The 24,336-nt window shown below is 38.1% G+C and overlaps 5 protein-coding genes across 9 annotated transcripts in view; 1 reads left to right on the top strand and 4 right to left on the bottom strand.

Annotated features, from left to right (window-relative positions):
- The first annotated feature begins 1,028 nt into the window (after positions 1-1,028).
- LOC113669998 (acid-sensing ion channel 2) lies at positions 1,029-8,766 on the top strand. The gene is made up of 6 exons (XM_027186079.2): positions 1,029-2,304; positions 2,664-2,817; positions 4,338-4,400; positions 4,938-5,163; positions 5,269-5,360; positions 5,833-8,766. Exons 1-6 carry the CDS (start codon positions 1,387-1,389, stop codon positions 5,970-5,972), a joined length of 1,593 nt encoding a protein of 530 aa, XP_027041880.2. The 5' UTR covers positions 1,029-1,386; the 3' UTR covers positions 5,973-8,766.
- On the bottom strand, positions 5,732-7,343 carry LOC113670055 (melanocortin receptor 5-like). Its single transcript, XM_027186138.2, has one exon. The coding sequence runs from the start codon at positions 7,341-7,343 to the stop codon at positions 6,198-6,200; it is 1,146 nt and encodes a 381-aa protein (XP_027041939.2). The 3' UTR covers positions 5,732-6,197.
- LOC113669999 (vesicular glutamate transporter 3-like) overlaps positions 6,607-24,336 on the bottom strand; it is a 51,814-nt gene continuing 34,084 nt past the window's right edge. For all 5 annotated transcript variants that reach the window (XM_089197997.1, XM_089198000.1, XM_089197998.1 and 2 more), the window contains 5 exons: positions 12,019-12,143; positions 11,377-11,532; positions 10,456-10,585; positions 9,784-10,022; positions 6,607-9,408 (listed from right to left, as the gene is read on the bottom strand). In XM_089197997.1, coding sequence (XP_089054123.1) covers positions 9,250-9,408; positions 9,784-10,022; positions 10,456-10,585; positions 11,377-11,532; positions 12,019-12,143 — 809 coding nt within the window. In that variant the 3' untranslated portion in view covers positions 6,607-9,249. The remainder of the gene's footprint in view (positions 9,409-9,783; positions 10,023-10,455; positions 10,586-11,376; positions 11,533-12,018; positions 12,144-24,336) is intronic.
- On the bottom strand, positions 12,449-15,049 carry LOC149050970 (vesicular glutamate transporter 3-like). The gene is made up of 5 exons (XM_089197798.1): positions 14,642-15,049; positions 13,993-14,026; positions 13,491-13,690; positions 12,945-13,032; positions 12,449-12,561 (listed from the first exon to the last, which is right to left on the bottom strand). Exons 1-5 carry the CDS (start codon positions 14,801-14,803, stop codon positions 12,449-12,451), a joined length of 597 nt encoding a protein of 198 aa, XP_089053924.1. The 5' UTR covers positions 14,804-15,049.
- LOC149050969 (vesicular glutamate transporter 2-like) lies at positions 15,947-24,285 on the bottom strand. The gene is made up of 10 exons (XM_089198016.1): positions 23,869-24,285; positions 23,138-23,171; positions 22,212-22,411; positions 21,057-21,144; positions 20,875-20,970; positions 20,223-20,347; positions 19,464-19,619; positions 18,996-19,125; positions 16,946-17,184; positions 15,947-16,415 (listed from the first exon to the last, which is right to left on the bottom strand). Exons 1-10 carry the CDS (start codon positions 24,022-24,024, stop codon positions 16,251-16,253), a joined length of 1,389 nt encoding a protein of 462 aa, XP_089054142.1. The 5' UTR covers positions 24,025-24,285; the 3' UTR covers positions 15,947-16,250.

The following is a 24,336-nucleotide window of genomic DNA, read 5'->3' as shown; positions in this document are numbered from 1 at the left end:
CTCTTCTAGCAGGTTAAAACAACAGCAACTTTCCTCTGGATCTTAGTCACCTTCCAAAACTTTTTGTAATGGTTGTCTGGAGGCCGTCAAATTTAGAACATATCATGATTTTTGCCATTAAGTGCAGAAGAGGAAAAATACAGTAAGGAAATCAGCTTAAAATCGTTGGAAAACAGTTTGACAAAAAATACCCAATGAATTACGCAAATATATAAAAAGGCTTTCACACCACACGCGAGTCTGAGCATGGAATATATTTTGGTAATCATAATGTTGCAAAGCAGGATAGAATGACATCAACTCAGGTGGAAAGCAACTTTTGATTAATACAAATTTATACCGAAAAAAAGAAAAGTTACATAAGTCCATAATCTTTGCTCTCGAACAATTAGGGGAAAATTGCAAAATAGGATATCCTGATTTCAAGGTGACTGTTTTTGACCAGGGAGACTAAAAATGGAATACATTTGTTCGTTCACAGAGCGTTTCAAGTAACAGACTGCGTGTGCGTGAAATATAGTGTAAACGTTAGGAAATTTAGCGTTTCCATAAGCGCTCTCGTAATAGATTTCGCTTTCCCGTGGGCGAAGAAATGCTTTTGCGGTGGCGCTTGTGATAGAGGATTTGCTCGCAGATTATAGCTCTATTGAGAGTATACCTACAGGTAATTGGCTCTAAAGAGGAGCATATGCTCGGCGGGGTAGCTTGAACTAATTTCCTAGTATAAGTGGCTTTGTTCCATTTACCAAATTAACAAAATCATATGCAGACAACTTGAAAATATAGCTGGATTATGATTCCAAATAAGAGTAAAAACTGAAAGGAGTAAAAGGTTAACAGTGAAAAGAAAATTCCTTATTGGCGGACAAACAAGGAGAACATGATATACAAGGCCACCTAGATCGCTTATTATTGCTAACAGCTCGATGTTTAAATCTTTCATATTGCGCTCGGAGGGGGGGGTTCGATTTGAGTAAAGAAGATACCAAACAAACTGCACACACAAAAACGAAATGTGTACAGCTTCCAAGGCTCGCCATGATTGAATTTGCCGTATTCTTACTGAAGAAGAAAACATCAAGGAATTCATCTTCATTGTTGGTAAATTAAATAAGATACGTTTAAGTTTAGCTGATAAGAAATGTATCCATCATTTATTGATGATTTCTGGCATTAACAGAAAAATTTCTTAGAGAAATCGTGCTGACTGTGACAGAGAGCTGTAATTACGTACAACCATCACTGCGGCAACCTTCATCTATAAAACCTAAAACGACTTGGGAGTTCGTCAAGTCTTAGTAGAGGCACTTAATAGAAACGAGAATTCCTCTTTAGACACGTCTTCGACCATTTCGTTTAAAAAGAACTCAGCCGTTTAGAATTATAATGGCATTTCTTAAACGCAAAGTGGATGCTGAGGGAGTCGAAGATGGAACTAGCTTAAGAAGAAGCAATGTCGACATCAGGGATTCAGAAACAGAGCATCGAGATGTAGAGGGATGGAAGTCGTTCGCAGAGGACACAACTCTTCACGGTGCCAGGTTTTTCTTCGCAGATAACTTTTTCAGAAGACTGCTTTGGATTGCTGCAGTTTTAGGGTGCGCAATTTTCTGCAACTACCAAGTTTACACTTTTGTAAGACACTTTTATGAGAGACCTTTTAATACAAAAATAACGTTCGACAGAGATAACGATGAAAACGCATTTCCTTTCCCAGCTGTGACTCTATGTAATCTTAATGCACTCAACAAAAGAAAACTCATAAAGTCACTCACGAATATTTACGGCCAAGCGACTGTCGATAAAAAGCTTCAGGGTATGTATCTAATTATAAGAAGATCGAAAGCGGCGTTTACCAAAGAATTCAAGGAGCGCAATCCAGAGTTTTTCCATCGTTCTCAAACTGTCAACGAAACCCAAACGAACTTTTGGATAACTGGTGATGATATGGAAGATATGCTTTTACCAACCAGCCCAGAATTCAGTTCTTGCTCAATCAATGGCAAACAGTGCAACGCTCATAACTTCACTAGCTCACTGAGCGCCTTTCATGGTTTGAAATGTCATACCTTCAACTCTGCAGAGGGTGGTAATCCATTGTTGAATACTACCGTCGCTGGTCTTCCAAGTGGCTTGAGGCTTCGACTTAACATCGAGCGAGACGAATATATTCCAATTCCATGGAGGCCTTCGGTTGGAATTTTGCTTCTCATACATGAGCAGAAGACGTTTCTACCTGTGGAAGAGTTTGGCATTGTTATTCAACCGGGAATGTCTAGTCTATGCGCCATAAAAAGAAGAAAGGTAAAGAGGAAAATCAGGGGCTAGTCAGTTAGTAAGTCAGACAGTCCGTCAGTTAGCTGAATACCAGTCATTGGAGACTCAGTCCTTCATTCAGCCTAAAGGCTGACCAGTCTGCCTGCCAATTACATTCGTCAGTCAGTTACATAGTTAATTGGTCTGGCTGTCAGTTAATATGTAACCCAGTCGCTCAGTCCGTCAACTAGCCTGCATCCAGCCAGTCAGCCAGTTGGTCACGGTCAATCTGTCACTCAGCCTCCGACCAGGTTAGGAGAACAGCAAATTCCCTTTCTCCCAAACCTTTATTTTTTCAATGGATGTGAGCAAGCTGTCAAATTTAGAACATATCATGATTTTTGCAGATAATTAACTTGGAGAAGCCGTATGCAACAAACTGCAGGAAAGGATCTCTTAAGTTTGACAGGGACTTTGCCTACACAAAACCTGCCTGTATGGTAAATTGTCGCAACGATTATATTATCAAAGCTTGCGGTTGCACTGTAATAAAATTTCAAGGTTAGTCCCACTATGTCTTTGATAATAACGCAGAAGTTTTTATTCAGAGTTTGTTATTTGCACCAAAGCAACGTAGCAGGCGTTCACGTTTAGTAAGTCCACTTTTTAACTCGTGAATTGCGCGCATGCGTAAGAGCGAGTTGTAGATACGATGTGGGTAATGGCACTCGCTCTCTCGATTGGTCGATTCCTGTAAACTTTTTTTCGATTTTAGGCTTTTGAGTGCATTTGATAGTTTTTGGCGAGCAATAGATAAACGAAATGGCGACGTTTGTTGCTAAGAATAGTGGTGGGGTGAAAAAGAAGCCAATGATCATCTTAAAAGAGTTTTTTTTTCGTTTTAGTTTCAACAAGCGGCGCCAGCGACTGGCAGGCAGGCAAGGATTCTCATTGAAATAACAGAACAACCATCGTTTTTCATAAAATCGTAATTTACAATCCTTGAACTTGAAAACAATCCGACGACTCATTGAAAATATCACTTACTGCGGAGCGCTCGGAGTTTACAGATGTTTAAAAGCTTTTTCTGTTATGGCGTGCGATTGAGGACAAAATCGATCATTACGTTTCGTATCGTGTGTTTTTCCTGTGTTAAGCAACAAAAGATGCCGGCGACTGACGAAATTACAAGTTATCACGAAAATCAAATAACACCTAAACAAACAATTTTAGCTACCGATTTTCAGTGAATTTTTAAAGAACAGTTTTCTTTTAAGTTTCAAGACAATTTGAAGATTCAAAATACATATTGCGTACTAAAATGCGAAAGTTATACATCACAAAATTGATAAATAGGCCTGAAATGAAATTCTATCTTGTTATTGATTATACGTTGCCTAGCACGTGACTAAAATCTACCCAGGCGGAGATCCAAAATGACGGTGGCAGTCTTGGCTTAGATATATCACTCAAAACTCGTTCCCGTTTGTCTCATTTGCTAAAGAGGGAATCGTTAATGTTTTCATCAAGACAGTATTGCCTTGAGTTTCTAATATTTACAATGATAGACAGTAAATTTCACTTTTCACCCCCATTTACTTCCAACCTTTTCTTTTGAACCAGAAACAAAAATGATATAAGTTTAAAACACATGACATCGTCCACCCTTGTCAAATTTAATAGCATGATCATTTCAACTGTAATGCCTTCTTATCCCAACGTTACTTTGTTTCGTACTCTAGATATGACAATTAACCACAAAATTCCCTAAACCAGATAACATTAAAGATAATCCAAAAAAACATGTGTCAATTCACGAGTTTACTCACAGAGCACTTTGATTACATCTTTAAACGTGAGACTTGAGAAGCCCTCGTTTTAGTAAGCTGCGCGCCTGCCCACCATTTTAACTTTTAAAAAAGTTGAATAACTGAATTTCAACGGCTCTTGTGCAGTCAATCCTACACTTGACGATGGGTTCGGCTTAAGTTGCTTAAATATCATTCGTAAAACCCAAAAGATCTCATGAAACGATAGCATAATAGGCATAATGGACAATTATTTTCTCTTGTTTTTAACAGCCAATCGACCAATCCCAATTTGTGCAGTGAATGACTCAATTCTGTGCGTTTTCCCATCGTATGGTATGTCAAATTTAATATGCTCAAAGCAGCCTACAACTAGACAATGTGGTTGTTATTAAAAAAGAAAAGACTACATCCAGTTATTTTGAGGATCACATTTGTTGCTTTTTCTGAAACCAATCCTAACCAATGTTGATGGGAATTTGAATTTACTTCTCGTTGATAGGCTTAAGTTGCATCAATATGGAAGTAAAAATCTGAAACCCAGGCAATTAGTCCCCAGTAGTTGATACCAATTGGTCATCTTTTAGCAGAAGTCGATGAGCTCATTGGATGTTTATAAAAATGGATTTATTCTTACAGCTTTCTTACAGTCTTCTTAAATCTCTGGATTAAAACTTTTTCCTATGCTGTCAACGATGACGGCTCATTCTTTGCTGTGAGTGTAAGAAAAGAAGTCTAGTTTCATCGGAAAATTTTTCTGCCTTGAAGCGTACACTGAAATACCATCGAAAATAAAAGCATCAAACCAGATTAAAGAACTCTACGCCCAGGAAAAATTAATAACAGAAGCATAATGATTTATTCCCGTCGCAGAAAACTTTGGTACTTCCAGTGAGAAGTCTGCCTGCGAAAGGAAGTGTGGCGAGCCATGCGAATATGTGGAGTACAAGACATTTCTTTCCTACAGTGGACTTCAGAGGGACGCTTTCATTGAACAACTCATGTTCTCTCTTAACAACACTGAGAAATCTGTTATGGAACTCGAGATGTACAAACCCCTTTTGAACATGACCGAAGAACAAAGGGAGAAGTTTGTAGAGTAAGTAAATGATGGTAATAATGTTTTCCGTGGTAGCAGAATATGTTACCCATGAAATCAAAATGAAAACTGTTACTTAATGATTATTCGGTTTTTTCCCCGCAGCGAAAACATCATCTCTCTGGATATATATTTTGAAGACCTGAGTGTTGAGATCGTTGAGCAAAAACCTGTTTTTGAAACTTGGGCTTTGATTGGTTAGTAGCGAAGTTATTTGAAGTTTTCACAATTATCTCTCGGTGTGTTGTGCCTTTGTAAGTGCATGTTGGTAAATGGCCGGTAAGAATTCCGATAACCCATATTTAGTGACCTAGTTGTGAACATCACGACGATCTTTTCATTATTTGATATTCCCAATGTCTTAAAATGTAGGGAATCTCTGCACCCGCTCTCTGTGAAGACAAAAAGTTATAACTTTGAATTTGATGAAACAGTGTAGTATGCATGTATGTCCACTAATGTTAGAACTACATTAACGAAAGATCTTTTATGTCTTTATACCCCAACGTTTTCTTGCTGGAAAAGCGTTCATGTGCCATCAAAATTCTTGTAAATTATGTTCAGTAAAGAAAAAAAATACTTTACTACCACAGCCATTAAATTTAGTTCACATTATTTCATCACTCAGACACCACTTTAGCACTAAGCTGTCTACTGTTGCTCCACTAGGAAACCTGGGTGGTACTTTTGGTCTTTTCCTTGGAATGAGTTTCCTAACTCTCCTGGAATTCTTCGATTTTGTCTTCAGGAGAATTTTGCACTTGTTCAAAGCAACGAAAAACAAGAAAAGCTTAGCATCTGACAGATAAACCAAAAATGATGCTGCTAATTGTCACTATGACGTTCGCTCCTGTGTACAGACTATGTGATATTGTGATCTGTCTGATCACGGACAGACTGTGTGTTAGAACTCGGATTTTAATTACACTCTTGGCGAAAGAGGACTCGACTGTTAATTAAATGAACGCGCACAGATTACCACTGTGTTTTTTTAGTTCTTAACTTATCTTCATATTTTTTTCATTTAAATGATTTTAATATCGTAATGTTTGTAACCTGACATCGGGAACATTGGTTCGTGAACATTTACAACAGCTAAGAATCTTCCGCAAAATTTCGGTGAACGCCTCTCGAAAGTTCCGCATTCGAGAGCCATAAATCACGAAATTCATTGCGGAGTTTGAAAGAGCCAAGGTCCTGATCCATATAAAAGCCATACCGCGATCATTCACCAGTAGCTTCCCAGCTGCAAAAAACGTGGCAAAAAGTGGAACCCAACAAGCAGTGAAAACAACGATCACAATCGCCAGTGTAAAAGCAATGCGAATCTCGACGCGGAAATTCTGGAAGTTGCCAGCATCATTGGAAGGATAAGCTCTGATCTGTATTTGTTTTTTCCGATGTTTGACCAGCGATATTACTATCAGAGAGTACGACACAAACACAGCCATGTAGCTGAGGCTGAAAATTCCGAATGCAACGAAACGTTTGGGAAATCTCTTCGGAATAATGGGGTTCAAAACGGGAACCACAATCGGTGATATCCAAGACTTTAAAAGCATCGCCTTCCAACCACGATTCTCCATGATACCTTTGTAGTGCAGAGGGTACAAAATAGCGATAACACGATCAACACTGATAGCGGCAATATGTTCTACAGAAGCAGAGCACGAAAGCATGGATAAGATCACGTATGGGCGTTCCAAGTCCTTTGCACAGTCATTAAAAAAAGCTCTTCTAGTGAGGATTACCAGAAATAACGGTACGCACACCATAGTCACAAGTAAATCAGCTAGGGCCAAGCTGAATAGAAGGAAGTTTGCAGGTCTGCGAAGGCGAGGAACTTTGGCAACCGCTAAACAAACCAGTAGATTCCCAAGCGTTCCCGCGATACTCACGATAGTGTTTATTGAGATAAGGGCTAATCCATGAGACAGAGGAAGTGAACAGTTTTCTACTGAAATGCCAGAAGCCAAAAAGTAGCTGGTATTCTCCAGAGAGTGATTCATCGTTGTGATTTCGAATGAGCAGCTGGGTACTCTGTATGAAAAATGATTAATGTCGTGCTCATTTTTCATTGCAGCTAATATTAATCTTGAGGAAGCAATATCACTTTCAAATTTTTGCGAATCGGAATTTTTAATGATGGTACGGTAATCTATTTTTACATCCTTAGCCATTCATTCTCTTTTGTGTTTTATTATTAACTTTTGTATCTTGCCAAGGAAACATTTTAAATCTCCATCAAGTTGAGGGCACTTTTGAGTTAAAACATTGCTTTGGATCTTCCTTAACCTCTAGACGTATATAAAATTTCTCTTTGAACTATCAATGCAATACTAATAACAGAACGGCAATACGAAATAAACCTAAAATCTGAAGGAAAAGGGGCATTATGGCATTCGGGATCGATAAGATCTAAGATGTCTACCTTTCTCTTACATATCATCGTTATTTTCCTTTTTAAAACACAAATATTATCTAGGTCTTAGCTTGGACATCGTGTCGTCTTGTTTATGTTATTCCGCATTACACAGTAAGTAAAGCAGTATTACGTTGAGGTAACAATAATATTAAGTGCCATTAGCCACAAAAACTGTTTTCATTGTCGTGTGATATTAATCTTTGGGCAGTTCTCAAGTATGATTCTGCGAAAATACTGCGTTTCCAGTTGCTACTCATTTAGAGAACCCAGCTTAGGATAAGAGGATCTGGTATGAGACTTCGTCATCATTTTTCTTTTACTCCGATCAATGATAGACAATCAATATGGATATAATAATAATAATAATAATGATAATAATAATAATAATAATACGACACGCGTTGTGAACACCACACCACAGTCTTCGCGTTCCGTAAAATTCGTTCTAAACCGCTCTTCTATTGGGTATTTTGGAAATTCATTCCAACTTAATCGTAGTTAACATCAACTACATCCTACTGCCCACTCGAAGTGATTCAAGAAATACAATTCTTTGCAAAATGAGCGCGGAAAGAATCCAACATGGTAGGACAAGATGGACGGAGCAAAACAGATGAAGCCAAACAACTACACACATCGGAAGAATGCTTTACGAATGAAAAAGGAAGAAAGACTGCAATCATGCAGTTAACGTAAAAGGTTTGGAGCGAGAAGGAATACGGAAATCTTGGAAAAACAACACTTTTATGATTACTAGTAATGACGCACAAATTTATCATTCAAAAATTAATTTATGTTAGCGAATTAGCGGTGAAATTCAAAAGGCTAAACACATTATACATGAACATATTGATCCGTATTTTAAAATAGTAACCTTTAATTTTTGTGCCGAAGTTTAGATCCTTCGGTGGATTTAAAAAATACACGAGTGTACATAAAAAAAAAAAAAAAAAATTTCCACAAAAATATACAAATCCTGCTCGATTTATAAGAATGTTATTTTACTTTCTAATTCTTATCTATTTCTACCTGTATAGAAGATTTATGTGTAGCAACTAGAATCTTCATTTCTCAGTTTATCGTCAAATAACTGCGAAATTATTTTATATTGTTTTTTCTTTCAATTGAACAACTGCTGTATGTTGTGTTTCTATTAAATTAAGTTCACGTTGCTAGTTTATTTTAACTAAGTCAATTCTTTGAGCGCGGTAAAGAAATAAAGATGTATTTCGTCTTGTCACGAGCGAGGGACAAAGGAAAAAGCGCGGAATCCGAAGGTCTGAGGTTCGATTCCAAATGAAAATTTTTTTTTGTCCCATGCTCATGACAAGACGAAAAACATCTTTCTATAAGTCAGTCGCTTCGTTAGTTTTTGCGAACGCCGTGTAACTTTTGTTTAAGAGTTTTTCTACGGAACCTAATTACGCCACAAATTGGAAGTTCGTTTCTATTTCAAGCAGCTCTTTCGTTATCTTTTTTCTGTTATATTTGTACTTAGATATTTGTATCAATTATTTATTTTCAGTCGAATCACAATTACACATCTGCGCATCTTTACGTCTAAGTATTTGTCTATCTGGGAATTAGATTATACGTGCATTCAAGTAGTGGCGTTAAACATGTAGTATTTAGCTACACTATGTTAATAAAATAAAGATCTATCACGGTGTAGTGGCGACATCTAAACTGGGTTCTCTCGAAGCCCCTTCAACTTTGTCCCATTCTTGTCTGTCAGCTGTCATTAGCGCCATGAAAGCAATAGATCCAATGACGTATAAAAGAAATGTTATCCAAAAAACTGTCCGCCATTCTCCAGAAGTCTGAAAGGCAACAGGAGGCAAAGAAGCAAAGGTTAAGTACAGATGCTATAGAAAAAAACTGCTTTTTCGGTTAAGTGTTTAAAATAGGTAAGAATGCACCGAGAAAAAAAAAAACATTCCATTCCTTTGGCGATAAAGTCAAAAATACTCTCGTGGCAGGTTACTCAGCCTCCACTCCAGTGTAAAAGGCGAGGGGGGGGGGGGGGGGGGCTGAGTCCATGTACCACGGGACTGCGTCAGGCCATACGCCAGAAAGAGGCTATTAGCCGAGCAAAGCTGTATAATGGATATCACTTTCGACCAGTACACAGGAGGGAGGAGTACACACAACAGAGTGATACTATCAGCCGAGCAAAGCTATTTAGTGGATCGAACCTTGTGATGCGTTATGAACCCAACCAACATGGGACTGAGAAAGCCAGCGGTGTTACTAGCCGCGTTCACGATGCCCATGACGATAGACGCGTTTCTCGGCGCTATATCTAACATGTTTACTTGGAAGCCCGCATAAACCAATCCGAGGGCAGCTCCGCTAACGCACATGCAACCTATCACAGCATCAGGATTCTTGAAATAGCCCGCTATTAGAATAAATAGTCCACCGGTAACTGCACCTGCAAAACAAAATGCGATCATATACAAAGTACCCGGTATTCTTGGCAAGGGGAGGATAGTCGGTTAGATGTCTTGGTTAATTAAAGACTGTTTTCGTTTTATTGGCTATTCCTGTGGCATTCCACGTCAAGAAAAAATGTATGTGTTGGTTTGAATCTCATATTTACGAGAAAGCAATTTTATTTGTATAGAGTTCATCAAGGTGATCAACTTCTGACAAAAGGAGTAAAGGCGTACGTACAGGACGCAGGATAATGAAAACCATTTACACTATAACGAAGACCTAATATTAATGCCATCCGCCATGTAACTCAAAAGACGTTTCAGGTCTGCTATAACGGTTTCTTACTTCAGGACCATTTCGCGAGCATTTCGCCTGATACCACTGGGATTATGCTTTACCATTTCCCACTTTTAAAAATTGTGCTATACCTGTTGTGTAGAACACGCGTCTCACCGTCTTGGTAGAAAGAATATTCCGCCTGAGAAGGTCAGCGATGACTCCCGCCAAGGGACAAGTTAAAGATTTGAAAACAAACGGAGCGGCAGCCGCAAATCCCATCTGAGACGAAGAAAATGAGCCGAGTAAAAGTAAATCGTACAAAAGATTATGTGTACATTACAAAAGTAAACTAATTTCGGTCGGGCCAGGCTGAAAGAAAAGTTGTTGCTATTCTCTAATGTGCTTTGAAATACAAAAAAAGGTAGAAATGGCAAAAAAAGAAGGTAGGAGGATGACGAGGGACAGTCTGAGCTTTGTCAGTTGGGATATCTATATCTCATAAAAGTCATTTCTAGTTCAGATAGAATCGTAAGTCGTCGTTTGCACTGAGAATGTTTCCTTAAAAATACCAATTCTTCCTTTTTCAAGCAATCTATGCGCCTTGTACTTTTACTTTGTTTTCAATCAGAACGTCAGTCTTCTTGTGCACGACTCCGAATAATGACTTCTGTTTGCCTTGTAAACGAATTCAGCGGAATTAAACTATTCTGGTTAAGATCCTCCCGCGACAGCACTTTAGGCAAAACTAACAGTGAGGCAAAATCAAACATTACTTCCTAAGAAATTTACGAACAAAACCGCCACTGCCTACCCCAACTTTCATCGAAACAATTTTTTATTGTTAATCAAAAGTTAATATAGAATACTCTATATATGACATACAGTGGACGTGTTTAATGTTGCAATTATGAATATCTTCTTCACATCTAAATTAAGCATTTATATAATTTTCGACGTCAGCTAACTTCCAAGCGTATTAATTACTGCAGATCTATTTCTGCGTGGCCGCAAGGCATGATCCAGATATTTTTGTGTTAATCATTTACATTATTTTCTGAATAATAACTCACCGCTGCAACTTCATAGTGCAAGATGTCCATCAGAAAAAGAGGAACACAAATGAGTAACACATATAAGCCCCAATCGGAAGCAAAAGCGGCTATAATGATGGCCCAAACAGGACCCGAGGTCAAAATCGATTTCCAAGGTACAGTACCATGAGATACCTACGAATGAAACACTCGAGTTGTTGATAAATTGTAATACCGTAAAATTCAAGTCTAAAGCAAGTTGTTTCCCAGAAATATATATATATATACATATATTATTGCAAGATTCTTCCGCACTCAACCGCTATGCCGAAGAATTGGGGTAAACTTAGTTTCTCATTTCTTTAATCTATCCTATCCGAAGACTCTGCTGGATCTTTTAGTGTTACGCGCTACAAACAAAGCAAGTTTATTCTTCTACAGGGAATTCATGACATGGAGTCAATGAGATCTTTTCGTTTCTAACAGTCGCGGATTTTCACCAGTCGAAAAACAGGAATAATTATTTGAACTAAGTTCTTACTCCCAATTATAAACAATACAATTTTAAAAATCTGACGGGTTTTTTTTTTTCATAAATTTGGTCGTTAAAAAATTATTTTTTGTTGTTAAGCATCCATTTTTAAGTCCTCTCAAAACAATAGGGAACTTAAAGACGTTAACCTCTTCCATATTAACGGCGGTAAGCTCAATGTAGGAGCGTTCGTCATATGTTATGGTAGGATGAACTGATGGAGATTCGAACGCAAAAACAAACCAAGCCACGTACCACATGATGCCAAATATTCCTGTGAATAGAGAAGTTTCAAAGTGTTTAACAACGGCAATGTTTTTGGGGCCCTAATTTTTTGTTATTTTTTGGCTATTGTCATGCTGGAAATTGGATTGATAAAAATAAGTTTGGGCGCGAAGGGGAATAAAAGACTTGATCTCCATGTGCTCGGTTGAGGTTGAGCATTGATCACGGTTTTGCTTAGATGTCAATCTATCTTCTTCCTTTGACTGTTGAATCGGGTTTGAGGCCTTAGAGAATTGGTTCATCTTTTATTATTTGCCTGATTAAGCAAAACAATCTAAGGATTATTTGTATGTCTTAAACATTTTTCTTACCAAATGTGTAGAACACAGCTGGCCATCCACCATCAAGATCATATCTTGTTAACAACCCAGAAATCGGCATTGTTACAATACTGCCAACAGTGCAACCTTCAATCAGAAATGTCAAGTTTTGCATTTTTAAAACATTTTGTTCCAACTATGGGAAAACCATCAAAAGAAGAAAAGAACCAAGCTGAAGGAAACGATCTGAAATATCTTTATTTCTTTTACCAACTTGCCAAAATTTGAGTGGGAGACCAGCAGAAGGAAGTTCGTAGCGACCTGTGCTTCTCGTAAAAATTTAGGAGTAGATTTCTCAAGATTGTCATTTGAAATCCATGCCGATCTTTTGCATCCTTCATCAATGTGCTACGCCAGTGGTTAATTCTTGTCTCTTCGGTATAATTCCATCCAAGAAAACAATTTTTTTTGACCAATTTTCAACGATCCATAAAACAAATTAATGATAAATGAACCGGTTTGAAAAGTACCTGTAATTGCTATAGTAGCTAAAGTAGTTCTCTCCATGCTTGGTGCCCATTTGCTCCAGATAGCGTGGTTACAAGGAAACAATACTCCCTAATAGTTGGCAAATATGTGTCAGAAACCAGGTTAAAGCTTATTTTTAGCTAGAGAGGCAGATTAGAGATGAAAGAAAAAAGGGAAGTCTGAATTAACGTGGCAAGTTATAGTCATCATAGACTCGAGCCTTAAGGCACACTGTATTTAGCGGTCACCATGTACTATGTAGTCAGTTGTCAAAGTCCTAAGTTTTTCCCCTTGGTTACTGCAATTTTCACCTTCAAAAAGCGGTCACCTCTTGAGCGGTCGAGGTCATCTTTGACTGAGTCCAAACGGCCTGTTAGCGTTGTGTCTTTTAGTTAACTGTATTGAACGGTCATTTAAACAGGACCACTCAAAAAAACTAACAAATAACCCACTTGCTTATTGATAAAATCAGAATTGCATCTAGGATTGTTACCTTTACATCGTGCGTTACTTCGTATATGAATTCGGTAATTAAAACTAATACTAACCAGAACCAATCCTTCACAAACTCGAACAACAATGAGAAGCACGACACTTGCTCTGGAAGCTAACGGGGTTAATAATGTCAAGACCGAAGCCATCAGCACCGCTGAACCAAACAGGCGTGTTCCTCCGAGTTTTAAGGCAAGCCAGCCTCCGGGGATTTGTAACGCAACGTAGCCGTAATAAAACGAACCCAGTACCACCCCTGTGAGTAAAGTGACACAACTTATTATTATCCGTAAAGGAAGTGAGGTTGAGTGTAACAAGAATCGTTAAAGAACTTTATCATGTAAACTGTGGAGTTTTACAAGGATTTTCATCAAAGGCTTGTTGCCTCCATGTCATATGCAACATATTACATGGCTGCTGGTAAAATGGAATTTCTCGTGTTGAACTCGAGTTGGACACACTATAAGAAATTCCATATCTACGCGCAGCCATGTATTACTTTCTATGTATATACCATACCTCAACACAGAAAAAACGACTATTTCAAAGTAATCTTGCCTTGTAATTTTGAGCTCCACTTAAATTCTGCCTCCTGGGAAAAAAGCCAGAAAAAGAACTTGACGACAAAAATTGGGTAAAAATTTAAATGCGTTTATCACTTGTTTATTCCAGCCTTACTATGGGCGACCGGATTGGCAAGGATTTTTGCCGTGACCAGGATCTTGGAAATATATTTTGCGATCCTTGCAGTCGTAAAGTCAGTATCAAAGTCGGTGATGTCAATTTGATGCAAGAGGAACAACAAAATTCTTTTGTTGGTATTGCTTTTGACAGTGTCATTGATACTTCCTTACATGTTAGAGTGTACGCTCTAAAAGCTTACTTTATTTAACAGGCGGAGATTTTCCCTCTTTTACAAACAGCAGTCTTCGTTACTATGTGGTTATTTGATTTCGGTGATATGAAAACTTGAATTTATCATTTTTAAAAATGCCACCCGCATGTGTAAAGTCAGTCACGGCGGAAAACTCAAGACCTTGGCCTTCTCTACTTGAAAAAATCCCTTGAGTCGCGAAACAACGGGCCACAGACCTTTACCTTCTTGTCGGTTTCTATTCCATGATCAGTCCGCGAGTTATCTTTCTCTAATTATGTAGCGTAATAAAATTTCGAATCGAGGGAATCAAGTAAGAGTAGCGTTATCTACCTTTTCTGTCTCGACTCCATCGATGACAACTGTGTGGTTTTTGACCATTGCTCCGATGGCCACATTCAGATTGGTTCGCAACGCGTACATTGTAAAGAAACCCCAAAACACCAAGACGGAAAGGACGTACCTCTTCGGAATCCCATTCGAACAAGGTGCCATTCCTTTAAATTAAGGCCACTAAATCCTTGTAGAAATATTTACAGCGTATCTGACAATACTTACAATATGGTGCACTTGATTTAAATTATACCCGACGATAGTCTTCATAGAAATAAAAGTTTTTTCCAGCAGAGTGCAATCTCTGACAGGGAGATGCATAGAATTACTACGCTGTCCGCATGAAACAAGATACATAGATACGCCGATCAATTCGCGCTACTAAGCAGCGGAAATTTGAATTTCATTAATTAATCATAACCACACAGTTAAAAACATTAAGTAACAATACAATGCCAAATACTGTATGAAAAGACGTATCATATTTCATAGGTGCTCCATTGATCATTTTTCATTTTATTTATAAGAGAGTATGGTAGTATAGATGTATTTTAAACTGTATATCATAAAAAGCATTTAGCCATTTTTAAGTAGTTTGCTTGAAGTTTTAACATGGTGGATTACAGGTGGCGCCCGTCGGAACATCTTAAAATGCGACACCTCAGATTTGATAGAGAATATACAATGATAAAAAAACAAAACAAAACAAATAACAAACGGAGAGTTTAATTAGAGAAAAAGTTCAAATATAAACCTTGACAAATGTTAACTAAGAGGTTCCCTCGCGGGAAAGTTCTACACACTTTTGCAGAACACATTCATTTTGCATCTCAACTCTATTTTATGCCTTAAGACCTGTGTCTATTCCTTCCATTTGAATTAGTGCCTTTTAACTTCCCCGAAAATTTAGGACTTGTATGCACTTTGTACAACAAAAGAGAACTTTAATAAATTACGTACAAACTGGTTTCCTCACCACGGATTGGCTGGATTAACCAACTCAGAAAATTGCTGAAGAACCACTCGTTATTTATCACCTGGGATGAGAGGGACAGAGGTTTTTGGGGTGGAGAATCGCATGGTTTTCATAGGAAACGGAGGCGGAATCATTCGTCGCTAGCAAAGAATAAGCGAAGTTCTACAGGACATTGAGTAAAGGGGTAAGATTCTAAAGAACTGTGATGCTGCGTCGGTAGGAGAGTATAGCAGGTAATTTAGTGTTAACAACTGAGTTGAGCGTTTTGAGCGTTTTGAGCGTTAGCCCTTAGTCAGAGCGATTGACGAAGGGCTAACGCTCGAAACGTCAGCTTTTTTTACCCTCTACGGTGGCTAATTTACGTTTTCAACTCAGTTGTTAACACTAAATTACCTACTATAGGACATTGACGGTCGATTTACCACAATGAGGGGGAGGGGGGATCGTAAGATGATTACAAAGTCCTGTGGCAAGATCAGGTATACGGTATTGTGAAACAACCAAATCCTCCAACCCCCTCACCTCCCCCCCCCCCCCCCGTTTCCCCGCCAGCGGATGAATAATGATTGACCCCTAAATCTCCTAAGTATATTGTATACGAAGGTACGCAAAGAACCTATGTCTAGGATTGTTCTAGCTACCAGTAGCACTTTCAGATTCAATGTTTTCGTCTGTTGGTTTATTCCTAGTTTGGTCCCAATCCTGTCGTTCTCCGGACATCAAAACGCAAAATAGGAAAGTCCCTCCAAGTAAAATTACAAATGTTAACAAAAAGACCCTTTGCCACTGTTCAGCAGTCTGTGAAAAAAGGAAAGGAAGTTATGCATTTTGCTATGTGTTCAAACATTTCTTTTTGAAAGCTTAGAGTACAGCATTTACATTAGGAGCTTTTATGATTTGATATAGACCGAATGCAAACATGGCGGACTATGCGGGAGGCCCGGGTCGAGTGCATGAACGTGAGGCTACTCAGGGCTCGGGTCTTGAAAAGTATTGCATAGTGTTAGTCTATTCTGCCTTACTTTACAGTGCTTAAGAGTTGCTCGGTTCCTGAATGTCATCAAAAAGGAAAAATAATCTTTTACCGGCAGATTTCGATTTTTGAGTTTCCCTGCTCGCCTCAGATTAAAACATGGTATCTACATGTTTATAAATCGCATTACTAGATAAATTAATGGCTGATTGCTCTTAGGTAGAATGAATTGGCTTTATGCTTTTACTCTGAATTCTGATTGGCTCTTTATGACATTTTCTTTTGCTGTGATTGGCTGTTGTAATTACTTGGCTTTGGTTTAACTGCAATCAATCGAAATGCTCTCCATACCAACCTTATCTTGGGCAATGAATCCCACTATGGTTGGACTGACAAACCCAGCTGTTGTTCCAACAGTATTACAAACGCCCATGATGATACTCGAGTAACGTGGAGCAATGTCTAGCATGTTCACAGTGTATGCCGGGAATGCCAGTGACGTAGTCAATCCAGCCAGACTCATGCAAATAACAACCACCGTGACATTTAAAGAGTAACCAGCTATGAGTACCAAAAACCCACTCGCTATGGCGCCTGGAGAAGAATCAAAGTGCTCTGTGAGCAAACTCGTGAATTGACACATGATTTTTTAGATTATGTTTAATGTTATCTGGTTTAGGGAATTTTGTGGTTGACTGTCATATCTAGAGTACGAGCAGTAGTTCAGTGTTCGCTAATGTAGCAGAGAAACAAAGTAACGTTGGGATAAGAAGGCATTACAATTGAAATGATCATGCTATTACATTTGACAAGGTGGATGATGTCATGTGTTTTAAACGTCTATCATTTTTGTTTCTGGTTCAAAAGAAAAGGTTGGAAGTAAATGTGGGTGAAAAGTGAAATTTACTGTCTTTCGTTGTAAATATTAGAAAATCAAGGCAATACTGTCTTAATGAAAACATTAACGATTCCCTCTTTATCAAATGAGACAAACGGGAACGAGTTTTGAGTGATATAACTAAGCCAAGCCTGCCACCGTCATTTTGGATCTCCGCCTGGGTAGATTTAGGTCACGTGCTAGGCAACGTATGATCAATAACAAGATAGAATTTCATTTCAGGCCTATTTATCAATTTTGTGGTGTGTAACTTTCGCATTTTAGTACGTTGTTTGTATGTTGAATCTTCAAATTGTCTTGAAACTTAAAAGAAAATTGTTCTTTAAAAATTCACTGAAAATCGGTAGCTAAAATTGTTTGTTTAGGTGTTATCTGATTTTCGTGTTAACTTGTTATTTCGTCAGTCGCCGGCATCTTTTGTTGCTTCTCACAGGAAAAACACACGCGACGAAACGTAATGATCAATTTTGTCCTCACGCTATAACAGAAAAAGCTTTTGAACATCTGTAAACTCCGAGCGCTTCGCAGTAAGTGATATTTTCAATGAATCTTCGGATTGTTTTCAAGTTCAAGGACTGTAAATTACAATTTTATGAAAAACGAAGGTTGTTCTGTTATTTCAGTGTGAATCCTTGCATGCCTGCCAGTCGCTGGCGCCGCTTGTTGAAACTAAAACGAAAAAAAAAACTCTTTTAAGATTATCATTGGCTTCTTTTTCACCCCACCACTATTCTTAGCAACAAAGGTCGCCATTTCGTCTGTTTATTGCTCGCCAAAAACTATAAAATGCACTCAAAAGCCTAAAATCTAAAAAAAGTTTACAGGAATCGACCAATCGAGCGAGCGAGCGAGCGAATGCTATTCCCCACATCGTATCTATAACTCGCTCTTGCGCATGCGCGCAATTCACGAGTTAAAAAGGAAGACATTATTATCAAGAAGAAAGGTGAAATAGATTATCGGTTAAGATGTAGACAAAATTCACAAAAAGCTCGAGGTAGTGGAGACTGGAAGTTGCGCTTTTATTGACCGATACGAGGATGAAACCTATATCCAGTCATCTTAAGCGAGTAACAGATATTAGAAAAAAATCCAGCATATCGCTGATCTCCTTTTTTTCACTCTGAAGAAAAAGGGGTTTGTAACCCTGTGTTAGCTAAAACAGCCAGAACACGTTTTTTCGTTTTTCTTGTTATGTAGAAAAATTGCCTAATAACTTGTAGAATGAAACCAGCAAGATGAAAGAGGGCGATCCCGACCGAGAGGCCAATTAAAATATATGATTCACTTCTTTTTTCTAGTACTTGGAGCCAACCCTATGATGAGGATATCTACCACGAAAATCGAGTACATACGTTTTCGGATCTTGAAGTTAAAACGAGTTGAGTTAGTTCAGTCATTTCACTGAAAATCGTTGACAATTACCACAGACAAGTCACAAAGAAACCTTTAGCCAACTTAGAGGTATAGAAAATATGGCCTGGTGAGTCGGTTTTTTTTTTCGTACCAGCAGCGTAAAAAACTCTTCTGACGTTCTTTGTAGATACCGTGCTTTTCCTCAGCACATCTGCTGCTAAACCAGACAATGGAGAACAAACACCTTTGACGAGAAAAGGTGAAGCAGCCATAAATCCCATCTGAAAATAAAGATAAGAAAAGAAGAATAACACTGAATGTTAGTTTTAGTTGAAAGCAGCCCAGTTTAGAAGTTTAGCAAGGACATTATTTACTTCTCGATAGAGTATGAGTGCCGAATAAGAAAATAGTTTGCTAGAGGTCATACTTTGTTGACTGAGCATATAGATAATACTGGCCTCGTTTTTTTTACTTTCTCCTTGCGTTTTTTCCATCTCGCATCTCACCGAGTCGGACTCTGGCCTGGGCGGGTCTTATAATGAATGCAGATACGTGAATGTGCCAACAAAAGCTCTGCTGTTAGAATTGGCCTATTCTTAACATGGTGCTATAAACTCACACTGGTGATAGATGTTTTCATGACGTCTAGTAGAAAAGTTGGCATCGATATAAGCAAAATATAAAACGCCCAATCCAATGCAAAATTGGCCGCAATTATTCCCCAAACAGGTGGTGATAGTAAGATAGATTTCCAAGGAATTACAATATTCTCTACCTGAGGAAAGAAAGACAGTACTATATGTTGGGATTAAATCAAATAAAAATAATCATAAAAAAAGGAAAGATGTATGTAACGTTATAGAATGGACAAGGAAACTCAGAATAAAGTTGAAGAAGAATGCGTAGAAAAGATAAAATCAACGCATGAAGACTGTCTCTAACTTAAGAAAAACGCGGATATTCAGTCACAATTTATTTTATTTTTCCAGACCACTTAGGTCAGGTCTTGAACAAAAAGAGGAAGTGGAGACGCGAGGGAGGAGAAGGGATGGAGAGGGTAGGAGAGGAGAGGGTAGGGGAGGAGAGCGGGAGCGAGTGGAATTGAGGTGAGGAGATTAAATAACCTAAGTTTCGAGGCAAATTTCCTTATCTGAATCTTAGTCGAATTCCCATGTTTTTAATTTTTTTCTCATTTCCAATAATCCAGTTCTCGCTTAAGCATTTAAAGAATAGGCTATCCCTTTAGTATAAATTAGCTCTACATGCTAAACATCATATGGCATGGAACTGGATCATACATGCAAACCAAGAATACCACAAATACTGCATGGAACATTGCCCATTTAGAAGTACACTAAAGGTCATGTACGAGACATACCTTAGACAAGTCCAGGGCTGTTTCTTGGATTAAACTCTTCTCGTCATCTGATATGGTCGGGTGAAGTGCAGGAGACTCGTAGACAACCATCAGCCAAACGAAGTACCACACTATACCAAACACACCTGATAAAAAAAATCCATAAAATCATTTTCGGTACGACTTCTATTTAAGTATTCTTGTGTGACTGACTGACTGACTGACTGACTGGTTTAGCCACCTCTTCTGAGGCAAGAGGCCCTTTAGTGGAATGGAGGTAGGAGAGGGTGGATACCTCAGGATATTACAAGCACGTGTGAGTGACAGGAAGGAAAGATTAGCTTAGGTCTAACGAGCCCTTCAGTTTGAGCTTATCAAACTTTCATGACGAAAATCGTTGTCGACCCACGAGTAGAAACTATTAAAAACTCATAGAATCGAAACAAGTCTTAAGCATAGATACAGCAGTTTATTGCAAAAGAATAAAAGCAGCAGCAGCTACATTGCAATGTTCAGATAAAGACGTAAACAAAATCGAAATAATTTTTAAATCATCGATAACTCAAATGGAAAAGGAAGTCAGTGACATATAAAACTCGTACGTTATATGTCTTTGACGCATTACTTCCAAACGATAAAATTTCACAATACTGTATTGAGCTCAGATACTCACCAAAGCAATAAAATACGGAGGCCCAGCCCCCATCAAAACCATATTTGGTGAGCAAGCCTGTAATAGGCATAGTAAGGAGGTATCCAATGCTTCCCCCTGAGATGATAAGCAAAGTCCAAGTGCGTGAGTGCATGGGTAGATTTTGTTGAAGGAAAATCACCAGATATAATTATAGGGCAAACCTGTTATGGAAACCGTCACTAAAGTTGTTCTCTCAGCTGAAGGCGCCCATCGACTCCACATAGCGTGATTACAAGGAAATAGAACACCCTGACATTCATGGAAGTAAACAAATTAGTTCCTTTATTCATTGCAGTCATATCCCAAGGAATTGCCATTACTTTTGCAAAGACTAACCGGTAATGGTGAGAACGTTGGGCGTGGTCCTTACACAAGAACATTTTTTTTGTAAAATCGCACTTGTACGTATAAAGTTACACTGGCTGCAAAACTACTTACCAAGAGGATAAATTCTGACATTTTGTTTTAAGCGTTTAAATATGTTAATGATACATAATGGTAATTGAACTGAGTGGAGTGCAGTTTGGGCTGAAATCATACGCGTGATTTGAAAATCAAACGAGCGCCCAGCGCGAGTTCGATTTATAATCACAAGTATGATTTCAGACCAAAATTACACGACACGAGGTTCAATTACCACTTTATTACATCCATTTTGAAATCACCCAAATACAGGACCTGGTAAGTTCAAATATTTCATTGATGTATCACTGAGCCGGTCTGAAATTAAATTCATCCATTTTTTGGGGGGAATAAATAAGAGTTTTTGAAACAAAAGTTGCAAAATTTGCCGCATGACACTCTTTGGCTTTCATTTTCCTGCAATTTGATCGGTTACTTTAAACAAGCCTTGAAATCTGATTGGTTGTTTTGTTTTTAGTGTAGCCACCTCATTGGCTGGAAAAAAGATGCGATTTAAAGCAAAAAATGGTGCAATTTGTGAATAAATCGTATCAATTAGAGCCAATCAGATTACAGGGACCACCAGTGATTTCAAAATGAGTGTAATAAAGGGCTCAAGTTCCTCTGTAAGTCAAAATTCTATTTTCCCCACATTACCTCCCTCCGACAAATGCCTGGTAAAGAAATTAAGTATTAATCCTAAATATAATCGTATGTATTGCCCCAGTTTTATGAGACTTTATCCCTGATGAAATATGTTATTGTAAGTCGCTAACTACTTTAATATCGAAGCTTAAGACAATTTCCGAAGATATGATTTTTTTCAACTGCATCATTTAAAATACTAGTACTAATTTCACTTTTTTTTACTTCAATCGTTATCAGTGTCATCATCATTATTATTTTTAACTCACCAACACGAGGCCCTCTAATATTCTTAATACAATCAGTGCAACTGGGTTCCAGCGCGTTGCCATGGGAGTTAACAAAGTAAACAATGAGGCGATCATGACAGCAGCTCCAAACAGACGAGCTCCACCCACTCGTAATGCTAACCATCCCCCTGGGATTTGGAACACCATGTAACCGTAATAAAATGATCCTAAAATTACACCTAAGGGAAGAAAATTAAGTTATCTTGTGTTGCGTCATAATCTAACCGACAGAAAGAACATAACAATCCCACGGACTCAACTGCTTTATTGCACGTAATAATATTCTTAATAAGGAGCAAATCCTATGGTCAGTACAGTATTAATCCTCAATACACTTACTTAAGCCCACAACAAGGTATATCTCAGCTCACCACTAACCAAAAAAATCACAGTTTCCTTCAATGCTCCTTGAGAGGAACAATTTCACAGTAGCTTTCCCTCGGTATAGCTTTCCAAACAGTCGGTCACTCCCGACAAGAGTTACGAAATAATTCTACAAAGTATTCTCAAACATTCTGGAGGCTTACAACACAACTATTTTAGTATTATTACATTATGATTACGTGACCTAATATAATGTTTCATATGGTTCCATGTTATGCAAGTCAGCATGTCTCAGCATTCTGGAAATTTCCAGGTATTTATCGTTACAGGTATATCCCATAACAAATGTCATTACCATAACCATCGAATGTACGCTAAACTGTGAGTAGTTTCCTTGTCAGACGCCTGTCATGTGAATATTTCCTACCATAGGATCTTGACGCCACGATTTATTTTTAGCAATGCAGCATAGGAACTCTTTACGGATCTTCGTGGTTGTAAGATAAGCTTCTTGCCTATGTACTGCCTGGTTATAAATGTTAACGTCATCAATTTTAATTGATTCATTTATTTTTTTTTACCTTTCAGTTCAGGTTCCCATTTGAATTCCGCTTCCTGTAGAACAGTTAAGACAATTCTGAAGTAACAATTGTATCACATAAAGTAGTTCGTTGATAAAACATTACTACCGATTAGGTGTTATTTATATAATTTCTTTTGTTTGGAGGAAAATAAACATTTAGGAATTTGATATCTTTAGAAATACAATGTTAAACCCGATAGCAATGTCATGGAAAACACGTTTTTATCCAAAAGAATAACTACACGATTGCATCGCAATCTTGAAAGTAAAAAATCTTGCAAAAAAAATGTCTCTTGGTAAGTCACTTTCAAACTGAATGGCAAACACACGGTATATCGACCAACATTTGTGGCTTTTAAAACGTCCTGTTACACGAAGGGCACCTGTACTGAGGTCGGCCCACGTGAAGTGGTCGCTTACGGAAGAATGGAATCATAGAATAGAGACAAACCAATAGCGCCAAAATAAGTCATGGTCGGCTGCAAGCGGTGATCGCTAGCAATAGTGAATTGAAAAATAAAGTGGATCGAAAAGTGGTAAGATAATTAACTAAGTGTTAAGCTTAACTACGTTTCACTATCGTTACCAACGATATACATTAAAAAAATTGACCGCGAGTTTTTTTATATTATGAGCTTCTCTTGGTGTTTGTATGAGGATTTTTATCTAGCACAAGTTGATTGAAGTGTTACATGAACGAGTTTTCTCTGAGGTGCTACCTTCACTTACCCTGCAGATTATTTCTCTATCCACCACAGCCGTGTGATTATTGACCATCGCACCAATAGCCACATTCAAATTTACTCTCAGCCCGGACATAACAAAGAATCCAACAAAAATCATTCCAGACAAAACGTAACGCTTAGGGAGAGCGTTGACAGCCATTTTACGTTAGAAAAGCATTAAGCAATCTTCGATAAACAGAGACGCAAATATTTCAAAAAAGTAGGAGGAACCCTCCTCTCTTGATTTGTAACAGAGTTAAGATTTACGCGTCTTTATAGATCTGTTGGCCATAATTCAACTTAGCACTATCTCCAAAGGGAGTTCAGGGTTTAAGCAAATGTCTCGTGGTCCAGAACATCGTTCTCCATAGTTATTTTTATATAGTTATCTAAGTTCTTGTTGAAATGTAGCAGACACTTAAAATTATATTTTGAGGTAATTATTTATTGAAAGATGCAGTAAAGAAAAGAA

The sequence above is a fragment of the Pocillopora damicornis genome, chromosome 2 (genome assembly GCF_964200805.1).
Source record: "Pocillopora damicornis chromosome 2, jaPocDami1.2, whole genome shotgun sequence".
NCBI classification, from domain to species: Eukaryota; Metazoa; Cnidaria; class Anthozoa; order Scleractinia; family Pocilloporidae; genus Pocillopora; species Pocillopora damicornis.
Note: the sequence above shows the minus strand (reverse complement) of the source record. Positions and strands in the feature narration are given on the sequence as shown.